At 38.8% G+C, this 27298-nt stretch overlaps 1 protein-coding gene across 5 annotated transcripts in view; it reads left to right on the top strand.

The window, feature by feature from the left end:
- Positions 1 to 27298, top strand: part of astn1 (astrotactin 1) — a 351664-nt gene that overhangs the window by 283720 nt on the left and 40646 nt on the right. For all 5 annotated transcript variants that reach the window (XM_032565575.1, XM_032565574.1, XM_032565573.1 and 2 more), the window contains 3 exons: positions 16381 to 16658; positions 17699 to 17832; positions 18338 to 18489. In XM_032565575.1, coding sequence (XP_032421466.1) covers positions 16381 to 16658; positions 17699 to 17832; positions 18338 to 18489 — 564 coding nt within the window. The remainder of the gene's footprint in view (positions 1 to 16380; positions 16659 to 17698; positions 17833 to 18337; positions 18490 to 27298) is intronic.

Here is a 27298-nt window from a genome sequence, read left to right as displayed (position 1 = left end):
GAATAGTGGAGAGTGAGAAATGTTTCTTTCACCTGCTGAAGTGCATGGTTATTATTGAGAGCTGGCACATCACCTCTACAAGCACTCAGTACATTGTCATTTTATAAAAAGCAGGAGAATGTCATATGAATAAAATGAGCATGGACTACAATTACATTTTTGGGCAAAAAATATTCTCTACAAAGAAGTGTGAATACTTGAATTTAAAGAGATTTTTTTTCCACATGGGACTAAGTTTTAAGTTTGTTCAGGACTTATTGAGAAAAGAAATGTTAAGTAGATACTCCATTTGAAGTATTTTTAAGGTGGAACGTTTCCTTAGTCCTTTTATACACTAATTTTCACAAGCTGTTGTGGAAATTTATTTTAAAGTTGAATAAGTTACATTGTAAAAAAGTAAATTTTTCCCAACTAAGCCTTAAAACACATAAGCTATCAAGAGTATTTTATTCTAAAATAACAGAATCACTCTTGTGCTTAATATTAAATTGAAAAAAAAATGCTACAACTCAGAACTCCTTTTTTAGATATAACAGATTGACTGGTTAATTATGTGTCTGAAACAACAGAACTACAGCAGAACAGAATATTTATTTCCTTTTTTTTAGAGTTGGCTTTTAGAAAGTTTGAGTGGACATGATAAAACTCCTTTTATTTAGTGTTTGGTTGGCTTGGAAGATAAATACAGACAGACACAGAAGGCAATTAATATAAAACATTTTCTAATGGACTTTAACATATGTTTTAAAAAAGTGAGACAAGTTATCACAGTAAAGCTTTTTTGTCTTTTCTCTTTTTGGTTTTGGTTCCTTTTGTTTTGGACTTTTGTGTTGGTTTTACACCACAAGTGAAGAAACTGGACAGTGTATAGTTACAGTTAATATTCCCTGGTGAGCATGTGCGCAGTAATCTACAGTTAAACTTGCAAACAAATTGAGCCCTTAAGAGGAAATCAGCTGAACTAAAAATACTTAAAAACACATGTTTCACAGATGAAATTCAGATAGTAAGGTCAGAAGTTGAAACGTGAAAACATGGATCCACCCAGCCTTGTTTCAAAGGCACAAATGTGCATTTTTAGTCACATTTGTGTACGTATTGTAAATTAAATTTTGATTCCTTAGTTATTTTATCCTCGCAAGTGTTGGAACTTTAGTAAAGAAAATAAAAATGATGTCACTTTTACAGATGCCTTTCCTTTTACAAGAGTTTTTTTTTAATGCCACAACTAAAGAACGTGATTGAGATTATCAGCATGAAAAGTATTCCCTATAATTGTACTTCTACTCCAACTATTCTGCTTCTTCACACACCTGAGAGAGAGAAAGGATTGTCATGTTAGTTTTTTGTTCAAGCTCTCCATGCCAATGTAATTATCTAACAGCACCTTGTTAGGTCGGTGTGTTTGCATAATGTAAGAGCGAATCACTTTGTTTTAGTTCCATGGGAAAGTGTTCGGACCCATGGTTAATGTGAAGCATAGAAAATGGAAATTGTCTTTTCTTATTATGGCATTTCTGCCTCTGTCACATACAGTATAGAGATGCAAACCGGTTAACTACGGCATGGACGATGAATTAATTAAGTGTATGTCAATTAAAATCAAATTGACAGGTCCTTACAGGAGATGGCAATAATGGAGGAAATAAGATTATATTTCTTGAATCAAATCACAAAGAAAGAAATTCTCTTGTGAAGAATGAGAAATGAGGCTAAGAGCTCCTTTGTGACGCCACGTCAGCCTTGTAAAGTGTCAAGCAGAGCTGCTTCACTAATACAAGCTTGTTTTTCCCCAAGTCCTTCTTTTGTGTTATTCCTCCACCACCAGGAGTTTTTTTAACATCATTACACCTTATTCAGTTGTCTCTCTCCTGGATCTTGGGTTCATTAAAGCCCTCCAGGTGTTCCTACATACAGAGTGCAACAGAAACATACATGAGACCACCATCAGCTAAGAGACATTTTTGCTACACTACATTACACTAGTCTTTAGTTGCAGGCAAGCTCACAGTGCTCTGAATTATAGCCTCCAACGATTCTCAGATCTATGAGGAAAAAAGGAGCCAGTGGTGTAATATTTGATGATGGAGCATGCAGGAGGAAAAAGTAATAAATCACTCCTGGCTCTTAACATCTCTCAGCAAACCCACAGCGCTGTAGGCTGACAGCAGATGGGGGAGATGAGGAGAGATACTGAAGAAAAAGGCAAAGAGACAAGAAGTGGATGAGGCTAGATGGAGAAACAAGGTAGAAATTAAACCCCACATTTCTTTCACAGTGCAGCTTTTGCAGTTTCAAATAACTCCATTTAGCTCAAAAAGTTTTTGGCAGTTCCCCTGAATTGGCAGACTGGGGTGATGGTCCCCCCGTTCAAAAAGGGGGACTGGAGGGTGTGCTCCAATTGTAGGGGGGCCACATTCTTAAGCCTCCCTGGCAAGGTCTATTTAGGGGTCCTGGAGAGGAGGGTCCGTCGGATAGTCAAACCTCGGATTCAGGAAGAGCAGTGTGGTTTTCGTCCTGGTCGTGGAACACTGGACCAGCTCTACACCCTCGGCAGGGTCCTGGAGGGTGCGTGGGAGTTCGCCCAACCGGTCTACATGTGTTTTGTGGACTTGAAGAAGGCGTTCAACCGTGTCCCTCGGGGAGCCTTGTGGGGGGTCCTCCAGGAGTATGGGGTACCGGGCCCTTTGATACGGGCTGTCAGGTCTCTGTATGAGCGGCAGTAAGTCGGGCTCATTTCCAGTGAGAGTTGGACTCTGCCAGGGCTGCCCTTTGTCACAGATTCCGTTCATTACTTTCATGGACAGAATTTCTAGGTGCAGCCAAGGTGTTGAGGGGATCCGTTTTGGTGGCCTTAGGATCTCATCTCTGCTTTTCGCAGACGATGTGGTCCTTCTGGCTTCATCAGGTCGTGATCTGCAGCTCTCGCTGGAGCGGTTTGCAGCCGAGTGTGAAGCGGCCGGGATGGGGATCAGTGCCTCCAAATCCGAGGCCATGGTCTTGAGTCGGAAAAGGGTAGAGTGCCTTCTCCGGGTCAGGAGGGGTGTCCTGCCCCAAGTGGAGGAGTTCAAGTATCTCGGGATCTTGTTCACAAATGGAGGAAGAAGGGAGCGGGAGGTTGACAGGCGGATTGGCGCAGCGTCTGCCGTCAAGCGGGCGCTGTACCGGTCCGTCGTGGTGAAGAGAGAGCCGAGTCAAAAAGCGACGCTCTCGATTTACCGGTCAATCTACATTCCCACCCTCATCTATGGTCATGAGTTTTGGGTCATGACCGAAAGAATGAGATCGCGGATACAAGCGGCCAAAATGGGTTTTCTCTGCAGGGTGTCTGGACTCTCCCTTAGAGATAGGGTGAGAAGCTCAGTCATCCGGAAGGGGCTCAGAGTAGAGCCGCTGCTTCTTCACATTTGATTAAACTTAAAATATAAAATAAAGTTAGTGTCTGAGAGAAAATAAAACACTGATTTTTTCAACGAGGATTTCACAATTAGGATATGCATTTAAAGAAAATGTATTGAATATAGTGTGATGCAGGCCTAAAACACACTGAATGTCGACATACTCTTGATCAAAACATGTTTTTTCAGTTTTGCAAATGGTTCCAATTAGCAGCAGTACTATTGATGTTTGATTTTAGGATGTGAAATAACAGATTGCTCTGGTGGCGCAGGGGTTAAGCACAATCCACATATGGAGGTTTTAGTCCTAGACACGGACGTCACATGTTCGAATCCCAGCCTGATGACCTTTGCCCGCATGTCTTCCTCCATCTCTCATTACTCACTTTCCTGTCAATTCACTATCAAACAAAGGCCACTAGAGCCAACAAAAGCTTTAAAAAAAGAATGAGAACAAAGGATGAAATGTAACATCTGACACAATGGCTACATTTCCATGCTCACTGTAGGCCATGAGAAACCCAGAGGAAGTATGTGTGAAAGGGGTGAAAGCAGGCAGAATAAGTGAAAGCGATGAACACGCAGATAGCCGCGCTGAAAGACAGACGGACAGACAGTGTTGCCGGGTCCCCTCCCGGCCCATGAAGGAGATGTCACTAATGGGACTGTCAGGCCGCGGTCAGCAGCCCTAATCAGCACTTAGAAAAACAGCTTCTACTAACAGCACTCCATGCGCCACATACTGCTTTAGACATAAAGCTTTCATCAAGGCTTAGTGAACCTCGTCAGATACTGTTTCAGATAACTTCTGTGCGTGTGTTTAAATGTCGGGTTATGTTGGCGGTTTGGATGAGCAGACTGAAGGGCTTTGCCTTGCTGAAAGGGCCTCTGTGGAGCTGCAGATGTGTTGTCACATTAAAGAAATATTGAACTTCAGGAGAGATTTACTTTGGCTGGTTTTCTGCCTATGATGTAATCCAATATATTTTCTGTCTCCTTTTTCTGTTAATCCATGTCTGGTAGTGAGAAGGTTGTTTTTTTTTACATGCCAAAATGAATCTTAAAAATCTTCCCACACTTATTGGAAGAATCTTTTCCATCCATTTCTATCTTGTTCTCATTGAAATATCAGCTTTTCCAGTCAAACTGAATTTTGTGTCTCAACTTTTTATGTGTCTGAACTATCTGTAAACTTAAACAGGTAAAAGCACATCAATTCTAACAATCTTATTTTCATGAGTAATCCACAAACCACCCAGTTTTATTCTAGCATGATCTTTTAAGCCTGCAGTATCAAATTTCTAGTGACAACAGAATCGCTACACATTTCCCTGTGTGTCTCAAGCAAAGACCTGAGACCTGAAAGAAGTTTTGAATTCATGCCAACATAAAAAAAAAAGTAACTACTTTAATAATTAATGGTTGTTTTACCCCAGGCCAGATCAGTCTCGGACGCAGCAGATGGTCTGCTGTAATGATGCCATTACATCATTAAGTGTTCCTTCAGACGATGAAATGTTGTCAGGCATCTCTTGCACATCTCTGCATGGGTCAACTTTTATTTATGCTTTAACTGTTTTGGTTGTTGCGCCTAATTTTAATTTCTTTTTAATCATCCTTAAGCTTGGTGTTCTGCGGGATTCTGTTCTTGGCCCATTTGTCAAAAGTGTGTCGTTCTTGCTTTCATCCATTAATGGTTGTTAAACAAGATACTAAAATATCTAATACTGAGATGGATTTCAAGCTTCTGTTTCTCAGGTTATTGTAATTCTGCTGTTACTTTCTGCACTAAAACTTCTTTGAAACTAATCCAAAATGCAGCTGCTACGCTGGAACCTCAAATTTTCCCATGCTGCACCTGCTCTGATCTCTTTACATTGACACCATTCAATACAGAATTCACCTTAAAGTTCTTGTTTTCTTTTAAAACACTGCATTGGAGAAACACTGTTTGTTTGATTTTATGTTTATGTTTCTCCTTCAATTTGATGTTTTATTTTTGTGTCCATTTTTAATTCTCAATAAGTTCATTAAGCCAATAAGATGGATGTGTGTTTTGCTGACCAAAAGGTCAGCAACATGGGTCATGATAGCGGCAAAAAGCAACGAAAAATTATAAACAATACACTGAAATAGTCAATCAAGCAGAACTCCAGACAGAGTTGAGTTGAGACCACTTAATTAAATACACAACCACTATTGAACAGATTCACGTTGTCAAACTTTTTAGTTGGACCGCAACTCTTCCAGTGAGATGAGCAAGTGTGGCAGAAAATCCGAATGCTCATCTATGTTATTTCGCACCTTATTACTTTGTATAGCAAATAGGCAATGTGGTGGGGATCACAGTGTAACAGTTTCCTGTTACCTGCCAACTCTCCTTAAATCATTTACAATCCACCACATACTGTATATTACAGACTCATCTAGATGCGTCCTCTGGCACTTGTAGATCAAAAATAGAAACGAAGGTCTGCAAAACTGATCCAGATTCTCTCCTTCCATCTTTATGGAACAGCACAGATCATCAGTGAGCCGGAGCGTCGTTGCTCACTTGGAGTGTTTCGCCATCAGTTCAGGTGGCACTGCAGTGAGCTCAGAAGATCACTTAACTTATCTGGCCTGCAGCATACACCCCGGACCTCCTGACGCTGTGCTACACATCAGTCAGCAGCGTTCAGACACAGAACCTCTGCCAAGTGCTGTGCACCCTCGTGAGCAGTCTTGATGGAAACGATTGAAAACACTCTACAGCTAAACTGGGGTGGTAATATTGCAATGTGCCAGGGGCTGGAGAATCCTTATACTCTGTTGCACTTTAAGCTGCATCCATTTCCATCCTTCTTTTTTCTGATCGCTTCTTTTATTCTCAGCAGAATGGACCTGGAAAGTAATTGCTTTACACCGTCATATTTAAAAATTGTGAACATAATTTAGACGCCTGACGTGTCACTAAAATTTGAAAATAAATTAGACACACTGAATTTTTTTGAATATCCTTTCATGTCTGTTCCTCTTTGTAAAAATATGAATAAAGAAAATATTAAAGGGGCAGTATGATGTAAAATTGCCTTTTTTATTTATATATCATGCTGTAATGTTATTCCCTCATCAAAAACATACCTTGAGTTTTGCGCAAAATGCTTAGTGGCACAAAGTGCCGCCTTCGAGGATGAAGCTCTTCCCCGGAGCTGCAGTTTCCAGGCTTCTGAGATTTTGTTTCACAGAGCAACCCAACCCCAGGTGGAACTGCACCTCTGCTGTTCTCATTATACGAGCCACTTCTCAGTTTAACGCTAGTTAATAGAGGAACGATGTTGTGATGACGTCCTGAAGGCAGAGTGTTGGAAGGAGCAAGACTGTCCAATTTCAAGGCTTTAAATTACAAAGTCAATTTTCTTTTAAGTCATATTTGATATAGCATTTCTATAACAACATAAGGTAACTGGATTTGCTATAAAATGATTCTATGTGGCTGGAAAACAGACAATGTTGCTCCGTCAACAGATCTCCTATTTTCACTCATTCTGTATACCCAAATCTCATTGAAAGGAAAAAGATGATTTCCACTTTCATTGTTAGCACAGTAGTTTGGTGCATTGAAGGATACAACAAAGCACTTTGAGGGGGTCAGGTTAGCTAGGGTTAGCTTAGGGTTAGCTAAGTAGTTCAGTCTAATGAAGCATGGATTTAGGCATTTTCCAGATCTCGATAAGATTGAAAAAATTAATTGCACTGATTTTATTTCATATCTTACTGTCCAAAAGTTCAAATTGTTCATCAATTATTTCCATCTACACACACATCCATCCATTAATTTGCCTGTTAAATCATCCAAAAGCACTCTCGTGCCCAGAAAGTTGGGACAGGGAAAGTCTGAAAATGTGTGGTGAATGGTAGCCGTGGTAACTGTCACTACTTCAGGGGTGCCTTCAGGTTAATTACTACCTGTTGGGTCTCTAAAGCGGATCTAAATGTATAATTTAGCTTGAAGTGGGGAATCCGAACAATAAAATCCATGTGGCTGCACTCCTTTCTTTTAGATGAATGTTTTTTGATATCATATTTCCAACCTGATTCTTGGGCTACTGCAGCTCATTGTTGCCTTTGGAGAGGTTGATTGTGTTGCTGTCGCAAATTTCGCCGAGGAGTTTAAGTGTTGTTGCATCACAAAGCATTTAGACCATGCTTACACCCACTTTACACGTACCCATTCCTTTCCGTCTCAGCCGTTTTAAGCCACCGCTTTCTCACCTACACAAAAACATCCAAATTGTGTTTCCTGCACCTCTCTCTCCCTCCCTCCCTCCTGAACAAGCACATTGACAAACAAACGCTGTTCCACCGCCACCTCCTTCCCTCTCAAAGCCTCCAAGCAGAAACAATCCCGGTGAATTTAAGTCTGGCCCTTCATCCGCCCAGAAAGTTGCACAGCTTTTTTTTATATATATATATATATACTGTATATATATTCACAATTTGCTCCAGCTGGAAGCTGGCAGAGTGTCACCCCGCTGCTGTGAATTATCGGGTACAAGCTGCGTTTGGTTTCCTACGAAAAGTGTCGTTGCACGAACATGCATTTATGCACACAAACGGAGTGCAACTGCACGGCACATCTGAGAAGATATGCCTGTCACACAGATTTGCTTAGGCATGCTGCTGTATTCTATTTTGTAGTTTGGGGAGTTAAGAACGTATCACACAGACCGACAAACAGCAGAGGCACATTGTTTGTCTTGTGTCTCTTTCAGTTTGCTCTGTGCTGCCTCTAATTCTGTTTATCGTCTCTCTTCATACTTACAATTGGAACGATCTGTCCAAAGCTTTTCTCTTTTTTTTCGTTTTTTTTTTATATGCAGCTTTCCATCTCACTGCTTTCCCATTTACTAAGCCAGTGCCTGCCCTAATTTCCAACATTCTCAGATCAGTGGGAGCTCATGATTATGCTCCATAACCATGTAATGTTCATCTCAGCCAGGCACGTTTAGAAGGTTAGGCATGATTTGCCCTCCTTTTTTTGTCTGCTAAATAATGGAGCGTGTACGTCGGTGTCCCCTCTCTCCCCTCTTTGTGGCTGCATGAGTGATCCACTAGCACCATCTAGTGGCTGCATGTCGACGCATTTCTCATTGACTGAGCTCATTGGGGTTACATTTATGGTACTCCCAAAAGGACGGAGGAGAGCAGAGTTCACCCGGGGAAAAAAGAAGGAGCTTCGGCGGTGTCAAGCGAGGCATTTAGTTTAAAAAACCGGCATTAAAAAATGAGCTTGATGGTGTCAAGGGCTGAAGTCACGGCGCTTTGATCTGAAAGATGAATAGTGATTTAAGGAGTCGATGTTTCACAAAGAGGCCTGATGAAATGCAGTATAACGAGGCTCTGCGAGGCTGCAACAGGCAGGAAATGAGGGCTTTTGCTCCAAAAAGCGGTAATATATTCGCACAAACAACAAGTGAGGATTACGTGCTTAAACGTCTCTTTATCCTCTTCCTTCCATGTGTTTCTCTTCTCTCCTCTTCTCTCATACAAATTTATGGGAACTTGAAAGCATATTTTTGTAAACAGAAGGACTGACTTGAGTCACTGAGTGGCGGATGAGCAGGAGATGGATCTCATCGCCGAGTGTGGGTGGAATGGGTGGATAGAGTGGTATTATAGGAATCTGAATAGCTCCGAGCTCCATCTGTTGTGTACCATAGAGCTGATGAGTCATTTGGCCTGATAGAACTTGGGTCAAAAGAGCCCCGAATTCCCAACTTTATACCCACACAGATAAACAAAAACCTGCTCACGGTGTGAGTTAGTTCTGTGGGTTTGGTTTGCTGACACTTATCAGGTATGAGATGGTCTTAAAGGTCATGTTTACCACTTCTGTCGGGATAAACCTACATTTCTATACTACCATCAACAAACTGTGATTAGGCATGAATTAGTTAAAGTTATTGCTGCTGGCAAGCCACAGCTATCAGTTCACGTTTAAACTTGTAAGGTCAACAAAATCTCAAACTTTTTCAACATACTGATAAAATCTAATTGGTCACAACATCTAACAGATTATCTGTAGTCAGTGTTTAACCGATTACAGATAAATGGTTAACAGAGATTCCGTGAGCAATTAGTTTGGAGATTTAACTTTTTTTTCCCTTTAATTATGCTTATCAGATGGATGCACAGTGGTGCAATTGTAAACACTGTTGCTTTGCTTCAAGAAGGTTGCCGGTTTGATTCCTGGTCTTTCTGCATGAAATTGAATGAAAGTTTGGGCTGGCTTCCTCTCAAAGTCCAAAAACCTTTCTGTTGGTTGGTTGGTCTCTCTAAATTGCCCTGAGGTATTATGTGTGTATTTACATGGTTGTTTGTCCTGTGTATCACTGTGTTACTCTACAAGGACAAGCAGGCTGAGGCAAAAGACTGATGACTGTTTATTTGTAGTAAAGCCCTTTAAAATGAAAATATAAACCATAATGCATTATTGAGATTTTCTTTTTTAATAAAAGCAACAATAGGCCAAGTGCTGTTGGGCATCCTTTATTTTACTGCCTTGAAACTGGCAAGTGAATGTTTGAGAGGCTAATAGAAATATTAAAAATTGTTGTGCAGCACACAGAAAAGGAATGAGATTAGCTACTGTTTAGCAAACATTGACTGTATGTTAAAAGGTCAAACTAGGAGAACCATATTGAGGTGTTGTTTTTTTCCTTTCCATTTCCTTTTGTCATGTTTTTGGTGAGACATTGACTTTGTCAGTCCTTTAAATGCATTTATTTTCCTCTTTGTGGGCTATTGTCTTATCATTTCTCTTCAAACCAATATACAACTTGTCCAAAGCTTTAAAAAAAAAGCACACGTCAGCTCTTGTAGTGTTGAAGCTGACAGCTGTTTAGTTGCTTTGATTCATGTGTGAATGCAGCTTCCAGTTTAAAGAGACCTGAAGCTCTTCTGAAAGACATCAAACAAAGAAGAGAGACTTTGTAGCATGCAAAAAGCAGAGAAAGTTGTGGAAAATGTCTCTATTGTATTTAAGTCGAGTCAATATTTAGACTAAACCATTTAAGCTATTCAGAGGCATACTTACATTGTCCTGTTGCACTACCAACAGGACAACGAGTGGTTGAGTTTAACATTGCCAATTGATGGATTCCTTCAAGATTATTTAAATCAAATTCAGTGGTACAGGTCCTGAATCAACAATGCAATCCCAGCAATGCAAAAAAAGCTATTTAAAATTTCAGAAAAAAAAAAGCAGATTTTTTTTTTTCTGAAATGCATTCTATTTTGTTACGTCGCCTTCTTATAATTCATCTATGAACTATACTTACTAACGTATTTCTGTGACCTTAATTATTTCATTTATTACTGTTGAGAATAAATAAATTCTGTGTTTTCCTTCTGTCTCTTTTAGCTAGTTGCTATACTAAACCTGAAAGAAATGACATGTTAGGAAATGCAAATGACACACAAGGGAACGCCCTCTTTGGAGTGTAGCTTAGATAGAGGCTAACAAAGGAGTTCACAAACTCTTCTTGGGTGCCATTTTGTCTGTTACTCCTAAAGGTAGCATGAGAAATGGACCAGCTGTGTTTTGGTATTAATAAATGGAATTCATGAATTCAACTCACTGACTCTTTTTCAACCTCATACGTCAAGAACTCAGCATGGAGAACGGATGATTCTCCACATTACACAGTTTTAACAACTGGACAGTCATATTTTCACATGAAATGAAATAATTTAAAATAATTATGTATTCGCTCGGGTTATCTTTAATATTAAAATTTGTATGACTGTCTGAAGCATAAAAATACAAAATCTGTAAGGAGGCAAATATTTTTTTTTCTCAGGAATGTGATCTTCATAAAGGTGTGAAAAATAAGAATTGAATCAATTCTACCAATTTCAAAAATGAACTTTCATTTTGATATCAGCAGGTTTCCTTCCTGAGGCTTATATCTAAGTTATACAAGCTAAGTCGCTACTATACAAATATCGGTGTAAAGGAACTGGTAGTCCTGCCAATACTTCATGCACCTACGCCGCACAATACCAGGTTTAACCTTCACTTTCAGGTACAAGTAGAGTTATGTTTTTCCCTGTTGGCGATGAGCTCATCCCTGCATTTAAAGGTCAGGCATGCATTTTCTCATAATCATTCCACTCTCTAGCTTTTGTGGTCGTAGCAGTCATTGTTGAGACGAAGACCATTGAGAGGTGCCCATATTTCAGGTAATGAATCTAGATAATGTTTCATTTTCGACAAGCTTTATCACCCAATTTATAATTCATAAAGCAGTCATAGTGTGTAAGGAGAAACTTTAATGCTCCTTTTGTGCCTATCTCTTCAAACTATTTTACTCCACCGATTCCCTAAGGGATACATGACTGAGCCTAAATATAATCTACATTTCTAGCATAGCTGGAAATGATTTTTCTCTGTGTTGGTGAGTTTTAATGTGCAAAACAACGGCTTGAAAAATAAACTCTACTTGTTCCCTGGTTGTTTACAATCCACATTGGTGTCCCTGTTGATCCAAAGTTCAATTTAACTTTATTCAAGCCTCTAGCAGAAACTCTAGAGGTCTAAATAAACTTTGTCAAAACACCAGTGGAAATCCAAAAACGTGAAGAGAATTAATGTTGTAACACCAATAAAGACTTCTCAGTTAATTAGTTAGAAAGTTATAAATTGCTTGTGATTTTTAAAAAATTTAAACATCTATAAACAAATACATATTTTTCCAATCTTTTTATGCCTTTTTTTAAAAGTTTTATCCTTTGAGGGATCCCTGTTTTATTCATTTAGTGTCAGCAACAAACTTCTTGGTTGAATGGATATAAATACACATTAAAAGTATGAATAATTCAGAGCTTATCTGTGCCCTATTATTTTCTCATTGCAACCCAAAGTTGGAACACCTCATGACCAAAACCTGAAATCTAAGCTTCAGCACAAACAAGAAAACTTGAGATACTTTTTGGCTGATGTTTTCCCTTTTTAAACAGCCTATTGATTGCATCAAATAGAGCTGGCATTGGATTAATAAAACAAATTGTCTGTTATTTCTGGGAGCAACATCCTTACTAAGTTCTACTGTGGTAAAAAAAGAAAAAAAGAATACTAAATAGCATTTACATAGGTACTTTATATATCAGATATAAAGCTGAGCTCAATTTTCCATTTGTAGCAAAGTGAATTTGACCAAAGCGCAATGCTTTGAAAAATTATTAATGTCCCTCAAACTTAAAAACACAACTTTTTATGTCTTGTCACAATGAAAGAATTCAACATTTAGTGTTTTTTTTATGTGATAGACCGAATCAACACAAAAAACCAACATGGTAATTCAGTCTGTTGCATCTTGAGGAATTGTGATGGTAGCGTCATGGTGGTTTTCTCAGCAAGAATAGAGAAGTTAAACCTTGCAATCAATGTAACATTTTCCTTCCACTTCACATCTTTACACTATTTTTGCATTACTATGTCACATAAAAACCCTTTAAACCATGGATTTTTGTGGGTGCAGTGTGAGAAGTTTAAAAAAACGCAGTAGAAGCTTTTCTAAAAGGCACTAATCTGTGCTTTTCTTCTTTAGTTTCTAATTTCTCAAGTTGCAAACTGGTGGAGCAAACTTAATGTGATTATTTGCTATGTATGTCGAGTCAACGGGTGTCGCCGAGTCAGGCCACTCATCCATTTTAATATCCTCCAGCAGTCTGATTTGACAGTGAGCACTGCTGAACCAAACCAAAACTAAACTGAACTAATCATTGCCAATTTTCCTTGCCCTACAAGGCTCTCGCCTGGTCTAATAAAACTGCCACATTTAATTTCCGTCTGCCAAAAGGTGGCAAGTAAAGATGGAATGATGAGAACTGATTAGTAGGAAGTGAGCCAGCTTGACAGGGATGGATTAAAGTTTGGTCGGTCAGAGGTGCAAGGGCGCAGACATTGATGGTAATGTTCAAGTCTTTGAATGCAAATGGTTATTAACGTTGTAGCTCTCACAAAACAGGGTTTTTTTTATGTCAATGTTTCAGCTGTTTAAATTTTTAAACGGTTTAACTTTTTGTTAAATGTAACAAAAAGTTCAAAACAGGTTTTCTAAAATATTGCAAAGGTTTTTTTCTTTAACTTCAGTCAGATCTTTTTACCTTCCCTTTGATTGGCACAGCCCTCCATTTCTCAAAAGCAGAACTACTGTATATATATATCTTCTAAATGAAATGACTCTTCTTGCAGAATATTACTGGATACAAGATGTTTTGATAATATCCCAGATGGATATTTTTCTCCCTTTATGCTATATTTGACAGAGCTAATGTGGTTTTTCTTAGGTTGGTATATATTTGTAGGATGTTATGTTTTTCTGCCGATCCCCAGAAACATTCATTTCCCCTCACGGTTCCACAGCTGGGTGTGATTGTTCGTTCATTTTTGTATCAGCAGCTTCTTTCAATGTCCCGACTGTTTACTCCTTCATTTCCATTTCCTGTGTCTTTTACTGATTTCACACAGACTGATCTGTTTCGTCAGGGTTGGCTTTGCTCTCGGTTCTTGTTCTCAAGGCTGGATATGCTTACTTGAGTTTTTCACTTAAAGTTTCTCACCTAATAACTTTGAAGGCAGCAGAAAAAACTTATGACCATGTAGTATGGCAAAGCACAGTTCTTGGTTGCTAGGTTTGCTCTGTTCCAACCCATCCATCTATCTGTTGGATATATCCAGTTATTTTCTTAGGGGGGCTGGTCCCTATCTCCAACAGTGATTGGTCGAGAGACGAGGTACACCCTGGACAGATCACCAGTCTGTCACAGGCCAACATGGAGACACACAAGACATACAACACTACACACACACACACACACGCACACACACACAAGGATAATTTAGAGAGATCCATTTCCCTGATCGTCAAGTTTTTGGACTGTGGCAGGAGGCCAGAATTAAGAAAGAACAATCAAACTCCATGCAGAAAAACCTCTGAGATTTTAATCCAGAATGCTTCCAACTTTAGCTTATTTTTTTGTTTGTTTGTTTGTTGGATTTGAAACAAAGATGAAGCAGCTCTGCTCTTTTCTACATTAATAGTTAATAATTTGCTATATAAGTGGTCATTACTGGTTCATATTGAAATATTTTATGTGAATGATGCCAATATATCTATAGTAATAAAGAATCCCTTAAAGACTTGACCGTATTATTTTGACTCACACATTGAATATAAGTTGTATTTGGTTTGTTGTTTTTCTCAAAAGAAATTTAGTTTCAGCTGTTGAAATACTTGATATTCAACAAAGTATTTAAACAGTTCTTTTTGTGTACAAGCACGCTGTGTACACAAGCATGACTGACTGTGGTAAGACCCTCCTCCTGGCTCTGATTGGTTGTTTCTGGGAGCGATGTATTTCTGCAGATGGCACTAGGACCACTGAGAGAACATGGTGAAGCTCAGTTTTTTTCACAGATCATCTGGCTCCTATTCTATCAGGACATAGTGACAGTTCTGACAAATAATACAAATCATATTTTTTATTAAAGTTATTTAATTCCATTTTAAAGGGTGTCATCCAAGGAAGAAGCTGGTGCTAAGAAAAAAAGTCACACCTTCAAACATGACTGAACATTTCAGCTGCTCACATGGACAAATGAAATGGAGAAAGGCTTTATTGGAGACTTGAGCAAACAAACGTGGCCATAGTCAAGCATTATTCTTAAGGTCTTTGTGACATTGCACAAAGTGGATGAAATAATGGTAGAAGAGAAAATACCTTGAAATTCCTCTTAAAATCAAGTCCGAAGGATCTCAGTAACAGACAACAAACCAGATATAATCAAGGATGTCTATCATTTTGGCCCGGAGTGGATTAGAGCAAATTCACCATAATTCATATTTGTGTATCGTAAGTAACAAATCCTTGAAGTTTATATTGCATAATCATTCCACAGCAAAACACAGCGGTTGCAAGAACTCATAGCCAGTCCCACCTTGATATGACTCTTATTTTAATGAATTCATGTAAAACTAAAAAGACTCCATAAAATACCTCCCCTCCCTCTATATAAACGAGAAAATGTCTCTCACTTTATTTGGTTCACCTCTGTATTTTCTTGGCTCCCTGTTTTTAAATCGGGCACATTTCAAATTATTCAATCTCATTGTGGGCTTAACTGTAAAAGTGAAAATGTAAGTGAAATATAGGTCTCTGTTAATGGATTGTTAAAAACAAAAAGAGGAGGCATTAGCTGTATGTATTATCGTTGGCAGAGAAACTGTGATTAGAACGGTTCTCGACAAATTGTTACAATTGCTGCATCATTTATGGAATATCCTCAGTAGTATGCATAAATTTCCTTGATGTCTTCATCTTCTTTTTTTTCAATTTTGGATGTCAAATTAAGGTTTCCTGCATTAAAGTGGGCTGAAAGGAAATTGATTAAAGTTTCTAGAGAACAAAGTCCCTATTAATCTAATTTTCATCTTATCTGTTGGAGAAGAGCTAAATTTAATGTTGCTTTTTCTAATGTGTTATAAATTGGAAGGCAAAGCCAGGGTTTTTGCTTTGCTGGCTTATGTTTTATCTTTGACGTTATTGCTGGTGTATTTTTGTGTGTGTGTGTCAAACTCTAAACTCAGAGCTAGAGGAAAGGAAAAGAAATAAAATCAATAAAGCAGTCACATCTAGCGCAGTGTAAACATTTCATTGTTCAGCACAGACACAACACAAAGCTCCAATTATTTACACCCCTACTCATGTATTCTGTCTATGATGCAGAAAGAATAAAACACTCCAAAAGAAAGTTATGGGAATTTAGGAATATACTGTATATAAATGCTTTGTGGTTTCGCCACAGTTCTGCAAAAAAATATTCCCTCAGTTCTGCTGTATTTTATTCCCCTAGCCCCCAACTTTTTTTCTCAGTCTTCTGCATGAAAATTCTGCCCTTAATCTACGTATATCACCTTGTTGTTTGCACATTCAGGTAACTCCCCTTCAGAGGAATCCGAGGAGCGGGACAAGGAGCCCAGGACGTTGACTTACCCAGCGTACATTGCCAGCCTTCTGGACACGGGCGCTAAGCGCATGGCAGCCGGTGTCAGGATGGACTGCAACAGCCAGGGCCAGTGCCCACGCTCCTGCCACCTCTGCCACATGAGTCCCAGGGCGGCACAGGGGCGGCAGCAGTCTGAACCCGTCCTCCTGAAGATCACCAAAGCTGCTCCCATCTACGAATTAGTGTCCAACAACGAGACCTATCAGGTTTGTGGAATGTTTTTTTTTTTTTCAGATTTTTCACAGAGCCGTATGTTCAAAAGACCTATTTTGCACAACTTTTATTTTTCCACTAAGTTCAAATTATTCTCTCCAGAAATTGATTTGTGTTTCCAGAGTCTAAGAAAATTGCCCTCACGGTCTCCTACTTCTGTCAAATTGTTGTATTTTCCACTTTGATGTGCAAAGGCTTTTCCACGCCTTTGAATCTGAGCTGGAACTTTATGCCTAAAGACAGCATTTAATAATCTGGGCATGAGGACGGCTGCATGATCATTAAAACCGCATAGAGTCCGTCAGCTGGCTCCCTGCTACGCAGCCTTCTCTATGTGGATAACAGTATGTGTGACATCCAAAACCTTAAGCCCTCATTATGAAACACAAAGAACCTACCAGGGAAGTATTTCTCTTTCAGTTTCACACCTTGCTCTTTGGAAAGCATGCCATGCCACGGGGCCGCCATGCTGTTCTGTGACTTATTTGATTCCATCAATATTGTACGTCGAAAAAGCTTCTGCTCCTGCAGGATGAAGAGGCGGTCAATATGGGGCTGTACATGTCTAAGAGCCTTTATCGCCAAGCTCAGTCGGACAGACAGAGCTGCTATTGATGGAAACATCCGAAATTATTGGTGTAGACACTCACCAAGACAAAACACAACAGCTCCAATTTGATTGAATATTTCTATATGGTTTTTTTTTTCCTTTTACTGCCCACGATAGCACAATTTATAAGAAAAGGTGTCATTTGTTCTTAAGTTACTCACATATTTACACATGATTTTTAGTAAGTGCAACTGGGCTTCAAATTTGCTCCTGCAAATCACCTGCTATGCTTTTTTCAACACAAGTAAACGTTTGACTCCAAACAAGTTGTTGCTTATCTCCGTTTGGATTGCCTCACAAAGGTATTCGTACATTTTCACATTGCAACCGAAAACCTAAATTCATTTTCTTGTGATCGACCAACACAAAGTAGTTAAAGCTGTGTTTGCCTCGCTACTAATCCTGGGCTTTTCGTCCTTGTAGGCTCTCCAGGACGCAATGATGAGCATGCTGTGGTGCTCAGGCAAAGGCGACGTTATTGATGACTGGTGTCGATGTGATTCCAGCGCGTTTGGCACAGATGGACTGCCCACCTGCGCCCCGCTTCCTCAACCCATGTTAGTGAAATAACATTACCTTACCTCAGTTCAACCCATTCGGAAGGGATGTGAGAAATGCCATCTGTCATTTTACCAGCAGAAATCAATCTCCTTCCAGCGTGGACTCGAGCAATGTGCCATCAGCTTCTGTGGATACTCAATATTTAATTGCAGCCAACCATCACAGCGATCAATGGTTTATTCCTCCTGTCCGCTCAGGGTGTGCTTTTCAATTAAACAAACTGGTGTATATTGATTGGCTGCCAGGGCAACCTGTGTATACAAAATTCTTGGTGCTTCGTACAGCAATGCCAAACATCAACTCTAGAGCGAATCAGACGTTGGGAGAAAAATCCCCGACTTTCTTCTTCGACAGCAGTGTTTATGATCGTGTTTTTATTTAGCTCGCAGGTGTGTGAATCAGGAAGGATGATGTTAGCTGTCGGCTATGGTAAAAGGTCGCCATGTTGACAGGATGCTTCACGGCGGCGCCCGTTTTCCGTGTTTGTCCCTCTGTCACCAGGCTGAAGCTGTCTTACACCTATGAGCCCAGCAGCTCATTGGTCATCATGGAGTGGAACCACACAGAGCCACCAATCGGCGTACGCATCGTTGATTACCTCATCAGCCAGGAGAAGGTGACAGAGAGGACGGACCACTCTAAACTTGAAACAGGTACGTCGCATTAGAATGGCCATAAATAAAACTCACCAGCGGATCGATTGTGAGGTATATTGATATTTCCATGGATGCAGTGAGAGTTATTTATGGGACACGAATCATGAAATCCGGTAGAAATCGCACTATTATTTGCTTTAGCACAGGGGTCCGCAAGTTTTTCAATACAATAATCCATTTTTATTCTTACTCCTACAAAATAAAATCCATCTAGAGCCGCAAAACCTACAAAGCCAAGCTTTTTATCAACCCCTGGTGCCCAAGTGTTTTGACAGAAAATTGAATTCAAAATTAAAAGTTACTTTTTAACGTGGATAACTTTGTTTTCATTGAATAAATACGCTTTAATGAAAAGATGGATATGTTTATACATCTTCACTTATGTCGATAATAAATATAATATATATATATATATATATATATATATATATATATATATATATATATATATATATACTGTATATACACATGCTAAAACTAACCTCCGGTCTCTTTCTGTTTTTTCAACTGTTTCTCATTTCTGAATTATTTCATTTTCGAGTGGCTAAAGAGTGACGGGTTATAGATCTCTGCTTTAGGCCTTGTTTTAGATTGTTATTTTGAAGGCTGCCACAAGATGGTGTACATCAATAATAAAAAAAAAATAACATACAGTAAGTACAGGAGTTCAACTTCGTAACATTTTTTGAAAGCTGTTTGCACTTTTATTTTTTGTATATATTTGCTGTTAGTGTCTGGAGGAATTATCTTGATTTTTTTCTTTTTTTATTCTTTTTGGACGGGTTGAGGAATGGCAACATAACAGATCTGTGACCAACAATGAAATTCCACCTAATCTGAAACAAATGTGTTCTGATTATTACTATAAAAACAATCCAAATTTCTCTTTTAATGGGGTACATGTACTTTCTTGCTCATTTATATGGATTTACCTATTGAGGGTTTTTTCCCCCTCGTGTTTTCACTGAAAACAGGAAGCTGTATGGCTAGCCAGTGAACCAGCAGCAGGGTGTGTAACTACCCATGACAGAGAGCAGAGATACTTGGCCGGCCCTAAATGAGCAGGAACTGGCAAAATAGGGACAGTTTATTTTAGCCGTAATGATCCTATCCATAATGCACAGTGCTACAGTTCCCCTTGAGTACCAGAGTTTGTTGTAGCGTAATGAGAGAATAAACTGTACGTGTCAGAACAGTGAGGATTATTAATCAATAATGCTGCTTCAGAATGCAGAGAAAGGAAAATCGCATGCTGTATTAGACGAAAACCTAAGAAAATAAAGGAACGGTTTAGCAGTAAAGGTCCCAAGGACCTCTACTTTCTTTGTGATAAAAACTTAAAACAATAAAAAAAATTCTCATGTCACATTGACATATATGTATTATCAATATTTAAGGCAATATTTGATTAATTCAACATATTTGCACTTAAAAGCCCATAGCACAATCTCTTCTAGATTTTAAAATATTCAGGATAAACAAGGTAAATACAGTTCCATCTTCTCCTTTCTACACATCTAAAACTGTAACAAAACATAATTTGATTTCCCGCTAAGGCACACTGCAACATATTGTCTTTGGACTTTAAGAAATTCTGCTATCAAAAGTTGAATGACATTACAATTCCCCTGACACTCCATGCAGATGTTCTTACTTATTTTCTTATCATTTAAGCTAATAAAACTTTAACCACTTGGGAGTAAGGAACAAAATAGGCATAACAGGAAAATTAGCTCATTGTGTGCAAGTACATAACAGACAATTTAAACCCTGTGTGTCATGATGGACACACAATATACAAAACTCGTGCGAATCACAAGCAATCGGACCTGGTATTTCGCACATATGTTTTGTTTCTTGGTGTTTAGTCTCACATTTGCAGACACGTCAACAAACATGGCAAGAAAAGAAAAAGCATGACACTAGTTTTTTTAAGTACAAAGAATTTACGTCGGATATCTCGATATATAAATCAGTTTGTATTAATATAAAATTGAAATTTGGCAGCATATGTGTGAGAGAGAGAGCATCAAATTTAATTTTCCTTTTTGACTGTGAGCATTTTCTTATTTGTGACATTATTGGAACCTCTAATGCTAAATTGGATGGGGTGATGGTGCTTAGAATCAAGTTGTACATAAATATGTAGAGGTTATCCAATCATTTTACACAATATATTGCCCTATCAATCTAATGTCATTATTGATAAGGATTAGTCTTTCAAATGGTAATCAAAAATGTAGATTGAAGCCAGTGTGGTGTACAGTGTTAATACAGCAAAACAAAAAGTGTTGTCAGGATATTTTTACTCTCCTTGTTTGGCCAGCAAAGCTTTTTTTTACAGAAATTCTTTACAGAAAATGAGTTTAAAATCTATTTCTAATGAAAAAAATGCTCTGACATTTATTATATACCAGCAATTTATGCCCTAGTTGTGCACAACCAGACATTTAAAAATAAACAAAAACATATTGACATAGCCAGCCGAGTTGAATTGCTGCTCTCTTTGCTATCGTGGTAATTAATTTTTACTTTTAGAAAATCTGCTTTCTTTTCACTCCTTTGCTTTGTAAATTCATGCATATAGAAGGAAAGCCCAGAAACACTAAAACATTTGTCATCTAAGTGATTTGTTATGAGTTGTAGAGGGCCACTGAATCCAAAAGAGCAGAGGGAGGGGTGTTTTGATGAGTAAGTATGAAATATCATTTTAAATGCAAATAAGACCTTTAGTTTGGAACTGATTTTTTTTTGTGCCCTTTGAATAAATTGTCTGTCAGCTCACTATTACTCTGCGTTTGGTTGCCTGATAATAGAAATGTTTTTCTTTTCCCCCCATCCTCTAATCTCTGTTGTCTGAATGATAAACACTGAGATGAAAGCAGCAGATGGTCTAGGTTCAAGCTGTTGTTCCCTGATATAATGTTCAATTCAAGTTAAAAGCAATCCTTTCTGGGCCATAAAGAGTATTTTGTGTGCAAAATGATTTGCATTGATCAATGTTAATATGTTCTACAGATCATGAATGTTTGACCTCTAACTGTCTAGCCTGCAGAATGTTTTACAAATGACTGCAAAGGTGAACTTGGTGGCTTTCAGATAATAAAAAAAAAAAAAAAAAACGATTCTCAAGAGTGAGTACAGAAAAAGTCATAGAATATTTTCCATTCAGCCAATCATGGGCTGGTCTACCTAACTTTAGCTCCCTTAGCATTAAAATGTAAACCATTTTGCTGATTAACACATTGAAGTTACATCTTTAGTCCAAAATCAATGACTGTGATTACTTAATAACAGAAAAAAAAAAAAAAACATAAAGGGGTGCTGTGGTGGCACGGGGGTAGAGCACAACCCACATAAGGAGGCTTTAGTCCTCGGCACGGCCATCACAGGTTCAATTCCCGGCCTGATGACCTTTGCCTCATGTCTCCCCCCTCTCTCATTACCCACTTTCCTGTCTGACCACTCTCAAATAAAGGCCAGTAGAGCCAACAAAACAAAGACATAAATTAATTTTTAGGATACATTCAAATTACTTAATATAATTTCTTCTCTGTTCTCTGAAAGCATCAAAGATTCATGTGAAATCCTTAGAAAAATTTAGTTAAGTGACTTGGGTAAAAACACTATTACTATTACTATCGCCCCGATATGTTTCCATCATATACAAATCTATGATGTCCCCTAAGCACCTAAGAAGTTTTTGCCATCTATGTGAAAAACAAAAAACTAAATTTCCATTCCTTTTGTCTGGATGGGATTGGTGAAGTAGTATATTCCTTTAGATGTTGGGTGATCAACCAGCACCACAGCATCTCATAGGATCTATAATTTCACCAGGACGAAAAAACAAACTGTAGTACTTTTTTATGCAAGTCAGCTCCAAGTCATGATGCTCATCTGACTGCTATGCTGTGGTCCTAAAGCACATTGCATATGTCCTCACTAAGTTAACTGGGTCTGCAATTCTCAGGATCAGAGCTTTCTCCATTGAAAACTTAAAAAGTTCATACAACCATTACCACTGCCTAAACCGAGAAGTCAGTGAGATACACTTTATCCTGAATGGCTCATAGTTTATGCATTATGTACCTTCTGTAGAACATTCTCTTCTAATAATGTTTTATTTTCATACTTTACACAAAATATAACATACCAAATAAATACTCATGTAAGTGCAATTGAGCTTTTCTACTTTAGACTTGTTTGTGTATTGGTTAAATATGCCAGATTCCAAATCTGCCATCTTGAGAAAAAATAATTCAGCTGTCCTGTTAGAAACAGGAACAATTTTAAATGACTTTCTAGCTATTACTCACCCTGAACATTGGCATTCTAGCATCTTAACTATCAGAGGAAATTTACAAGCAAACCGCTTGTTGAACCATTGCTTGGAATTTTTTTTTGTTGGTGATGCATTTTATCAAACTTGACATGTTTGGTGAGTTCTTAACTTCAAGAATAGCATAACGGAGCTAAAACAGCTGACTCTTAAAGCCCTTTACGCTGTTTAAGCATTATTTTTATAGAAATTTCTATGTGCATGTAGCTCATTGTCTCAAAGTACGTTCTGAACAGGAACGTACCTTTAAAGTCCTACTTTTTGGTCTGCAGCGATTTACTTCTTCCCCGTTTCTGGCTCCCTAGATCTTTATTTTGAAGATACATTCGGCAGTGTGGCTCATTTAAAATCGAAGATCCTTAAGTTGTTTCAGTTCTGTTTTCTGTCCATCAATACGTTGTTATACCTTAATGAAAAGTGGGAAAGAGAGGGGGAACGATTTGAGTTGGTGCAAACAAGGCTTAAAAATCGGTTCGTTCATTTTGCTGCTCAGTGTCCAAACGCTTTCCTCTTCTAGAGAAGATGCATCTAATCTCATGAGAAAAGTTACACTCCCTAAACCATTTGAAACCAATCACCCCCTCCTTCACACCCAATAGACAGGCATATAATGCACAGGCTTGGAGAATTACACAGTTTAACAAAATAACATTCCATAGCTTCGGGGTGTTGAGGTTGTCAAAACTTTTAACAGCTCCCTCTCACTGCCATTTGGAGTCTGTGATGTGTGAAATTGCACAGCGCAGGTCTAATTGCGCTGAGCGAAAGCTGTCCACATCTGGTTTGCGTGGCTCAGCTGTATTTTCAAACCGGATAGCAAACAAAAATAAACGTACAGCAGAAAACTTTACGACAACTTTTTATTTATACATTGATTTTTTTTTTTTATTCTTTTGCTAATGATTAATTGTAATTGTACGGCGCTCTCTGGCGAAGGTGGCTGGGTGTGTATGGTGTATTAAGCAACAGTAAAGACAAGAAGGAGACCGAGAGACAGGAACGGCATTCAAAAGAGATGGAAAGACTTGCAATGCCCGCCGCACGCAACGGTTTTGATTTCAGCTGTTTTCTGTCATCTAACAGAATTGGTTTTGCATGACCCAGCGCTCAGTTCTTTGCAGATAATCCTCTTTCGCCTTCCCTCGTATTTCTACCTTTCTATTCCACTGCTTTTCTCAACCTGATGTTCTTACCTCAAGCAAGTTATCTAGTTTTACACCGACTCATTTTTATTTAACCGTGCCTCTCTTCTTTTAAGGTTCCTTGACAGAAGAAAAAAATCTTCTTTCTTACCTTTTTTGTATACTTGTCTTCCTCAGCTGTCTATTTTTCTAAAAAAGATCAAGGTAAGGGGAATCAGCGGTCAAACCAGATACCAAATGGATGATGTATACACCCAGCTTGCACACATATAGTCGTGTCTACTTGAAGCTGCTGTACATAGCGCTCGTTAGGAGCTCTCATGCTATTAGAAACCTCCGTTTTCAGAGTAGAGGCTATACTTACGGTGAGTTTTGCAGCGTGAAAGAGTAAGAACTATGATTGATGCGTTGCGGTATCTCTCTGTCGTCTTTAATGATGCTTTAACAGGCATTGTTGTAGCTGTGCGGTGCGCTGATACAGATTAAATGGAATCCCCAATGAAGATAGGTGACAGAGAAAATCCATCAGCGGGAATAGATGGACTTCTGTTTAACAATCACTCGCCAACTTCCCTCTGGTGAATGTGATCAGCTTTGAATTTTAATGCTGGAATACCTAGAGAAAAAAGTTAAGCAATTTCTGAGATCAGTGTTATGTAGTCTTTTGACGTTTTAGAATTTTGTTAAAATAATTTTTAAAAGTTTGAATTATTACTGACATTGAAATGTGTATGAGGCTTCTCCTCATATTGAAGGTGTTCAGATAAATATTAGTGATTCAGAATAGTGAAACATGCCATTTGTGATCCTCTTGTTTTTTTGTTTTTCTAAATTAAGATCATCATAATATAAATTTAAGCAATGGTGGGTTCTCGCCAGGTACTCCGGCTTCCTCCCACAGTCCAAAAACATGACTGTCAGATGAATTTGATTATCTAAATTCTCCTTAGGTGTGTGTGTGTGTGTGTGTGGGTGGGAGGGGGTGGGTTAGTGGCGCGTGTGTGTGTGTGCTGTTGACAGGTTGTTTGTCCTGTCTGTCTCTGTGTTGCCCTGTACCCCTGTACCTCTCGCCCGTTGACAGCTGGAGATGGGCACCAGCACCCGTCCCAACCCCAATGGGATAAGGGTGTAAGAAAATGGATGGATAGATATGCTGGAAGGCTTTACAGTTCAGTAAAATGCAGCACTACATTAATTAATCCATACATACATACATCTACCCATCATATGTTCTCCTTTTTGCCACAATTCACAACTCTAGGAGTTTGAGATGGCGAAAGTCTAGAAATGAGTTTTATGTGGGAATCTGGTAACTGTCACTCTCTCAGGTAATCCATTTGACTTCATTCTTACTTCTTTTAGATGAATGGTTTTTGATGTCATAATCGCATCTTGATTTGTGGTGCTGTTACAGCTCATTGTTGTTCTTGAAGTGGCTGATTGTGACGTTGCTGCAGATTTCGCTGAGGAGTTTAAGTGTTGTTGCACCACAAAGCATTTAAACCATGTGTACACCCACTTTACACATACCCATTCTGCTCTGTCTCTGTAAGTTTAAACCAACGCTTTCTCTTCTGCACAAAAACATCCAAATTGTGTTCCCCACACGTCTCCCTCCTGAACAAGAACATTGACAAACAAACTCTGTTTCTCTGCAACCTCATCATAATCTCCAAGCAGAAACAATCCTTAAGTCTGGCCCTTCATCCTCCGGAAAGTTGCAGTTTTTTTTTATTTTATTCCAGATTCTGAAGAAATACCCATATAACAATGGGCAACTTACAGAGTAGTCCAGATCCATTCATTTAACTTAACTTATCTGTCCTTCAATTAATACATCCCATGCACATTTGTTTCTTTTCTTAGAATTTGAGTTGTTTTTGCAGGTTCCTTATTTAAAGCCTAAAAATAGATAGTTCACTGGTGTTTGTGTCTAAAAATAAACAACAATGAGTAAATATGTATCCCTACTAAAGACATATTAGAAATGAAGGGAGAAAACAGACTGTGTGTCAGACAGAAAAACTTCCAATATTCTTTTGAGTAAATTAAATAAATCTATGAATATCTAAATTAAGGGCTTATTACCATGTTACACATCAGCACTGGGAAAAACACAATTGGCTTTATGACAAAGCAAGGATATTGTTTCATTGTGCAGAATGAATTATTTGTTTCCACACTGCTGCCATGACTCCTGGAAAATGTTTGATCTTCCTCGATTTTGAAAAATCATGTTTTTGTCCTGAAGGTAATCCATAAACTTTTGTATAAATTTAATTTCCAGAAGGTCAGTCAAATTCAAGCCTCCACTTATGGGAATGAGACATCAGCAATCACCAATGATGGAAGCAAAAAAAAAAAAAAGTAAATAAATGAATAAAAGAGCAAATATCTCTTCACTTTCTCTGAAGCCTCATCGAAAGCAGATGTTTCAGACAAAACATCCTGAGAGCTGCGGTGTTTCCATGCAGGGCTTATCCTTGTTGACAGCTGCACGGTTGCATTTTGTATATTCGCCTCTTGTCTGAGGTTAAGTAACGTTCGCTAAGCCTGCACAGATACAGCTGAACATCACAGAGTCCAGAACTCTGCTGGGTCTGAAGCCGACAACAGCTTGTTTGCGCAGTAATTCCTCCCTTAACAAGCTTCAGGCACACAAGGTGAGATCATAGCGAAAGCGCAGACATTCCCTCACGAATATGCAGGGTCCCCAGCAGATGTGTGGACCCATCGAGAGTTGGAAGTCTGCTTTAAGTCCGGGCACCACTGAGCTCGGCCAGTGAAAGCAAACATCCCCCTGAGCTGGATGCCGTCCAGCGACGGAAGTGCTTTCATTGCCAAATGAGGGCAAGGTTTGCTCAGGGGTCAGTGGTACTCTAAATCCTGTCAATAAACACGTTGCCCACCTGTTTATATCCCGCTCTCTTATCTATACACAGACAGCTCTGTCGGCCCAGCTCGAACCGCGTTCCTCGTCGTAGCAGACGGGTCTAATGAGCTGCCACTGCTTCACCTTTCACAGCCGTTCTTACTTTACTTTGGAGATCAAAAGTCCCTACGCTCATGTCCATGCGGCTCAAGAAATAAACACGGTAATGGTCACTTATAATTGAAATTTTTGGAGATCAGCGAAAGCAACAACAGTCTATGGTCTGTTTATTTTGGGTACTCAAATGTGATTCTTCTCTTACGACCCTAAATTTCTTTTGGAAGGTAAAGTTTAGAGGTTAACTGTAGGATTGCGCTTTAGTTTTTGACCAACACCAAAACATCATAATCAAATAACTTGAATAGCTAGAACTGACCTTGCCACACTTAC

This window comes from Xiphophorus hellerii, chromosome 6 (assembly GCF_003331165.1).
Source record: "Xiphophorus hellerii strain 12219 chromosome 6, Xiphophorus_hellerii-4.1, whole genome shotgun sequence".
Taxonomy (NCBI): domain Eukaryota; kingdom Metazoa; phylum Chordata; class Actinopteri; order Cyprinodontiformes; family Poeciliidae; genus Xiphophorus; species Xiphophorus hellerii.
This window is presented reverse-complemented; position numbering and strand designations above follow the sequence as displayed.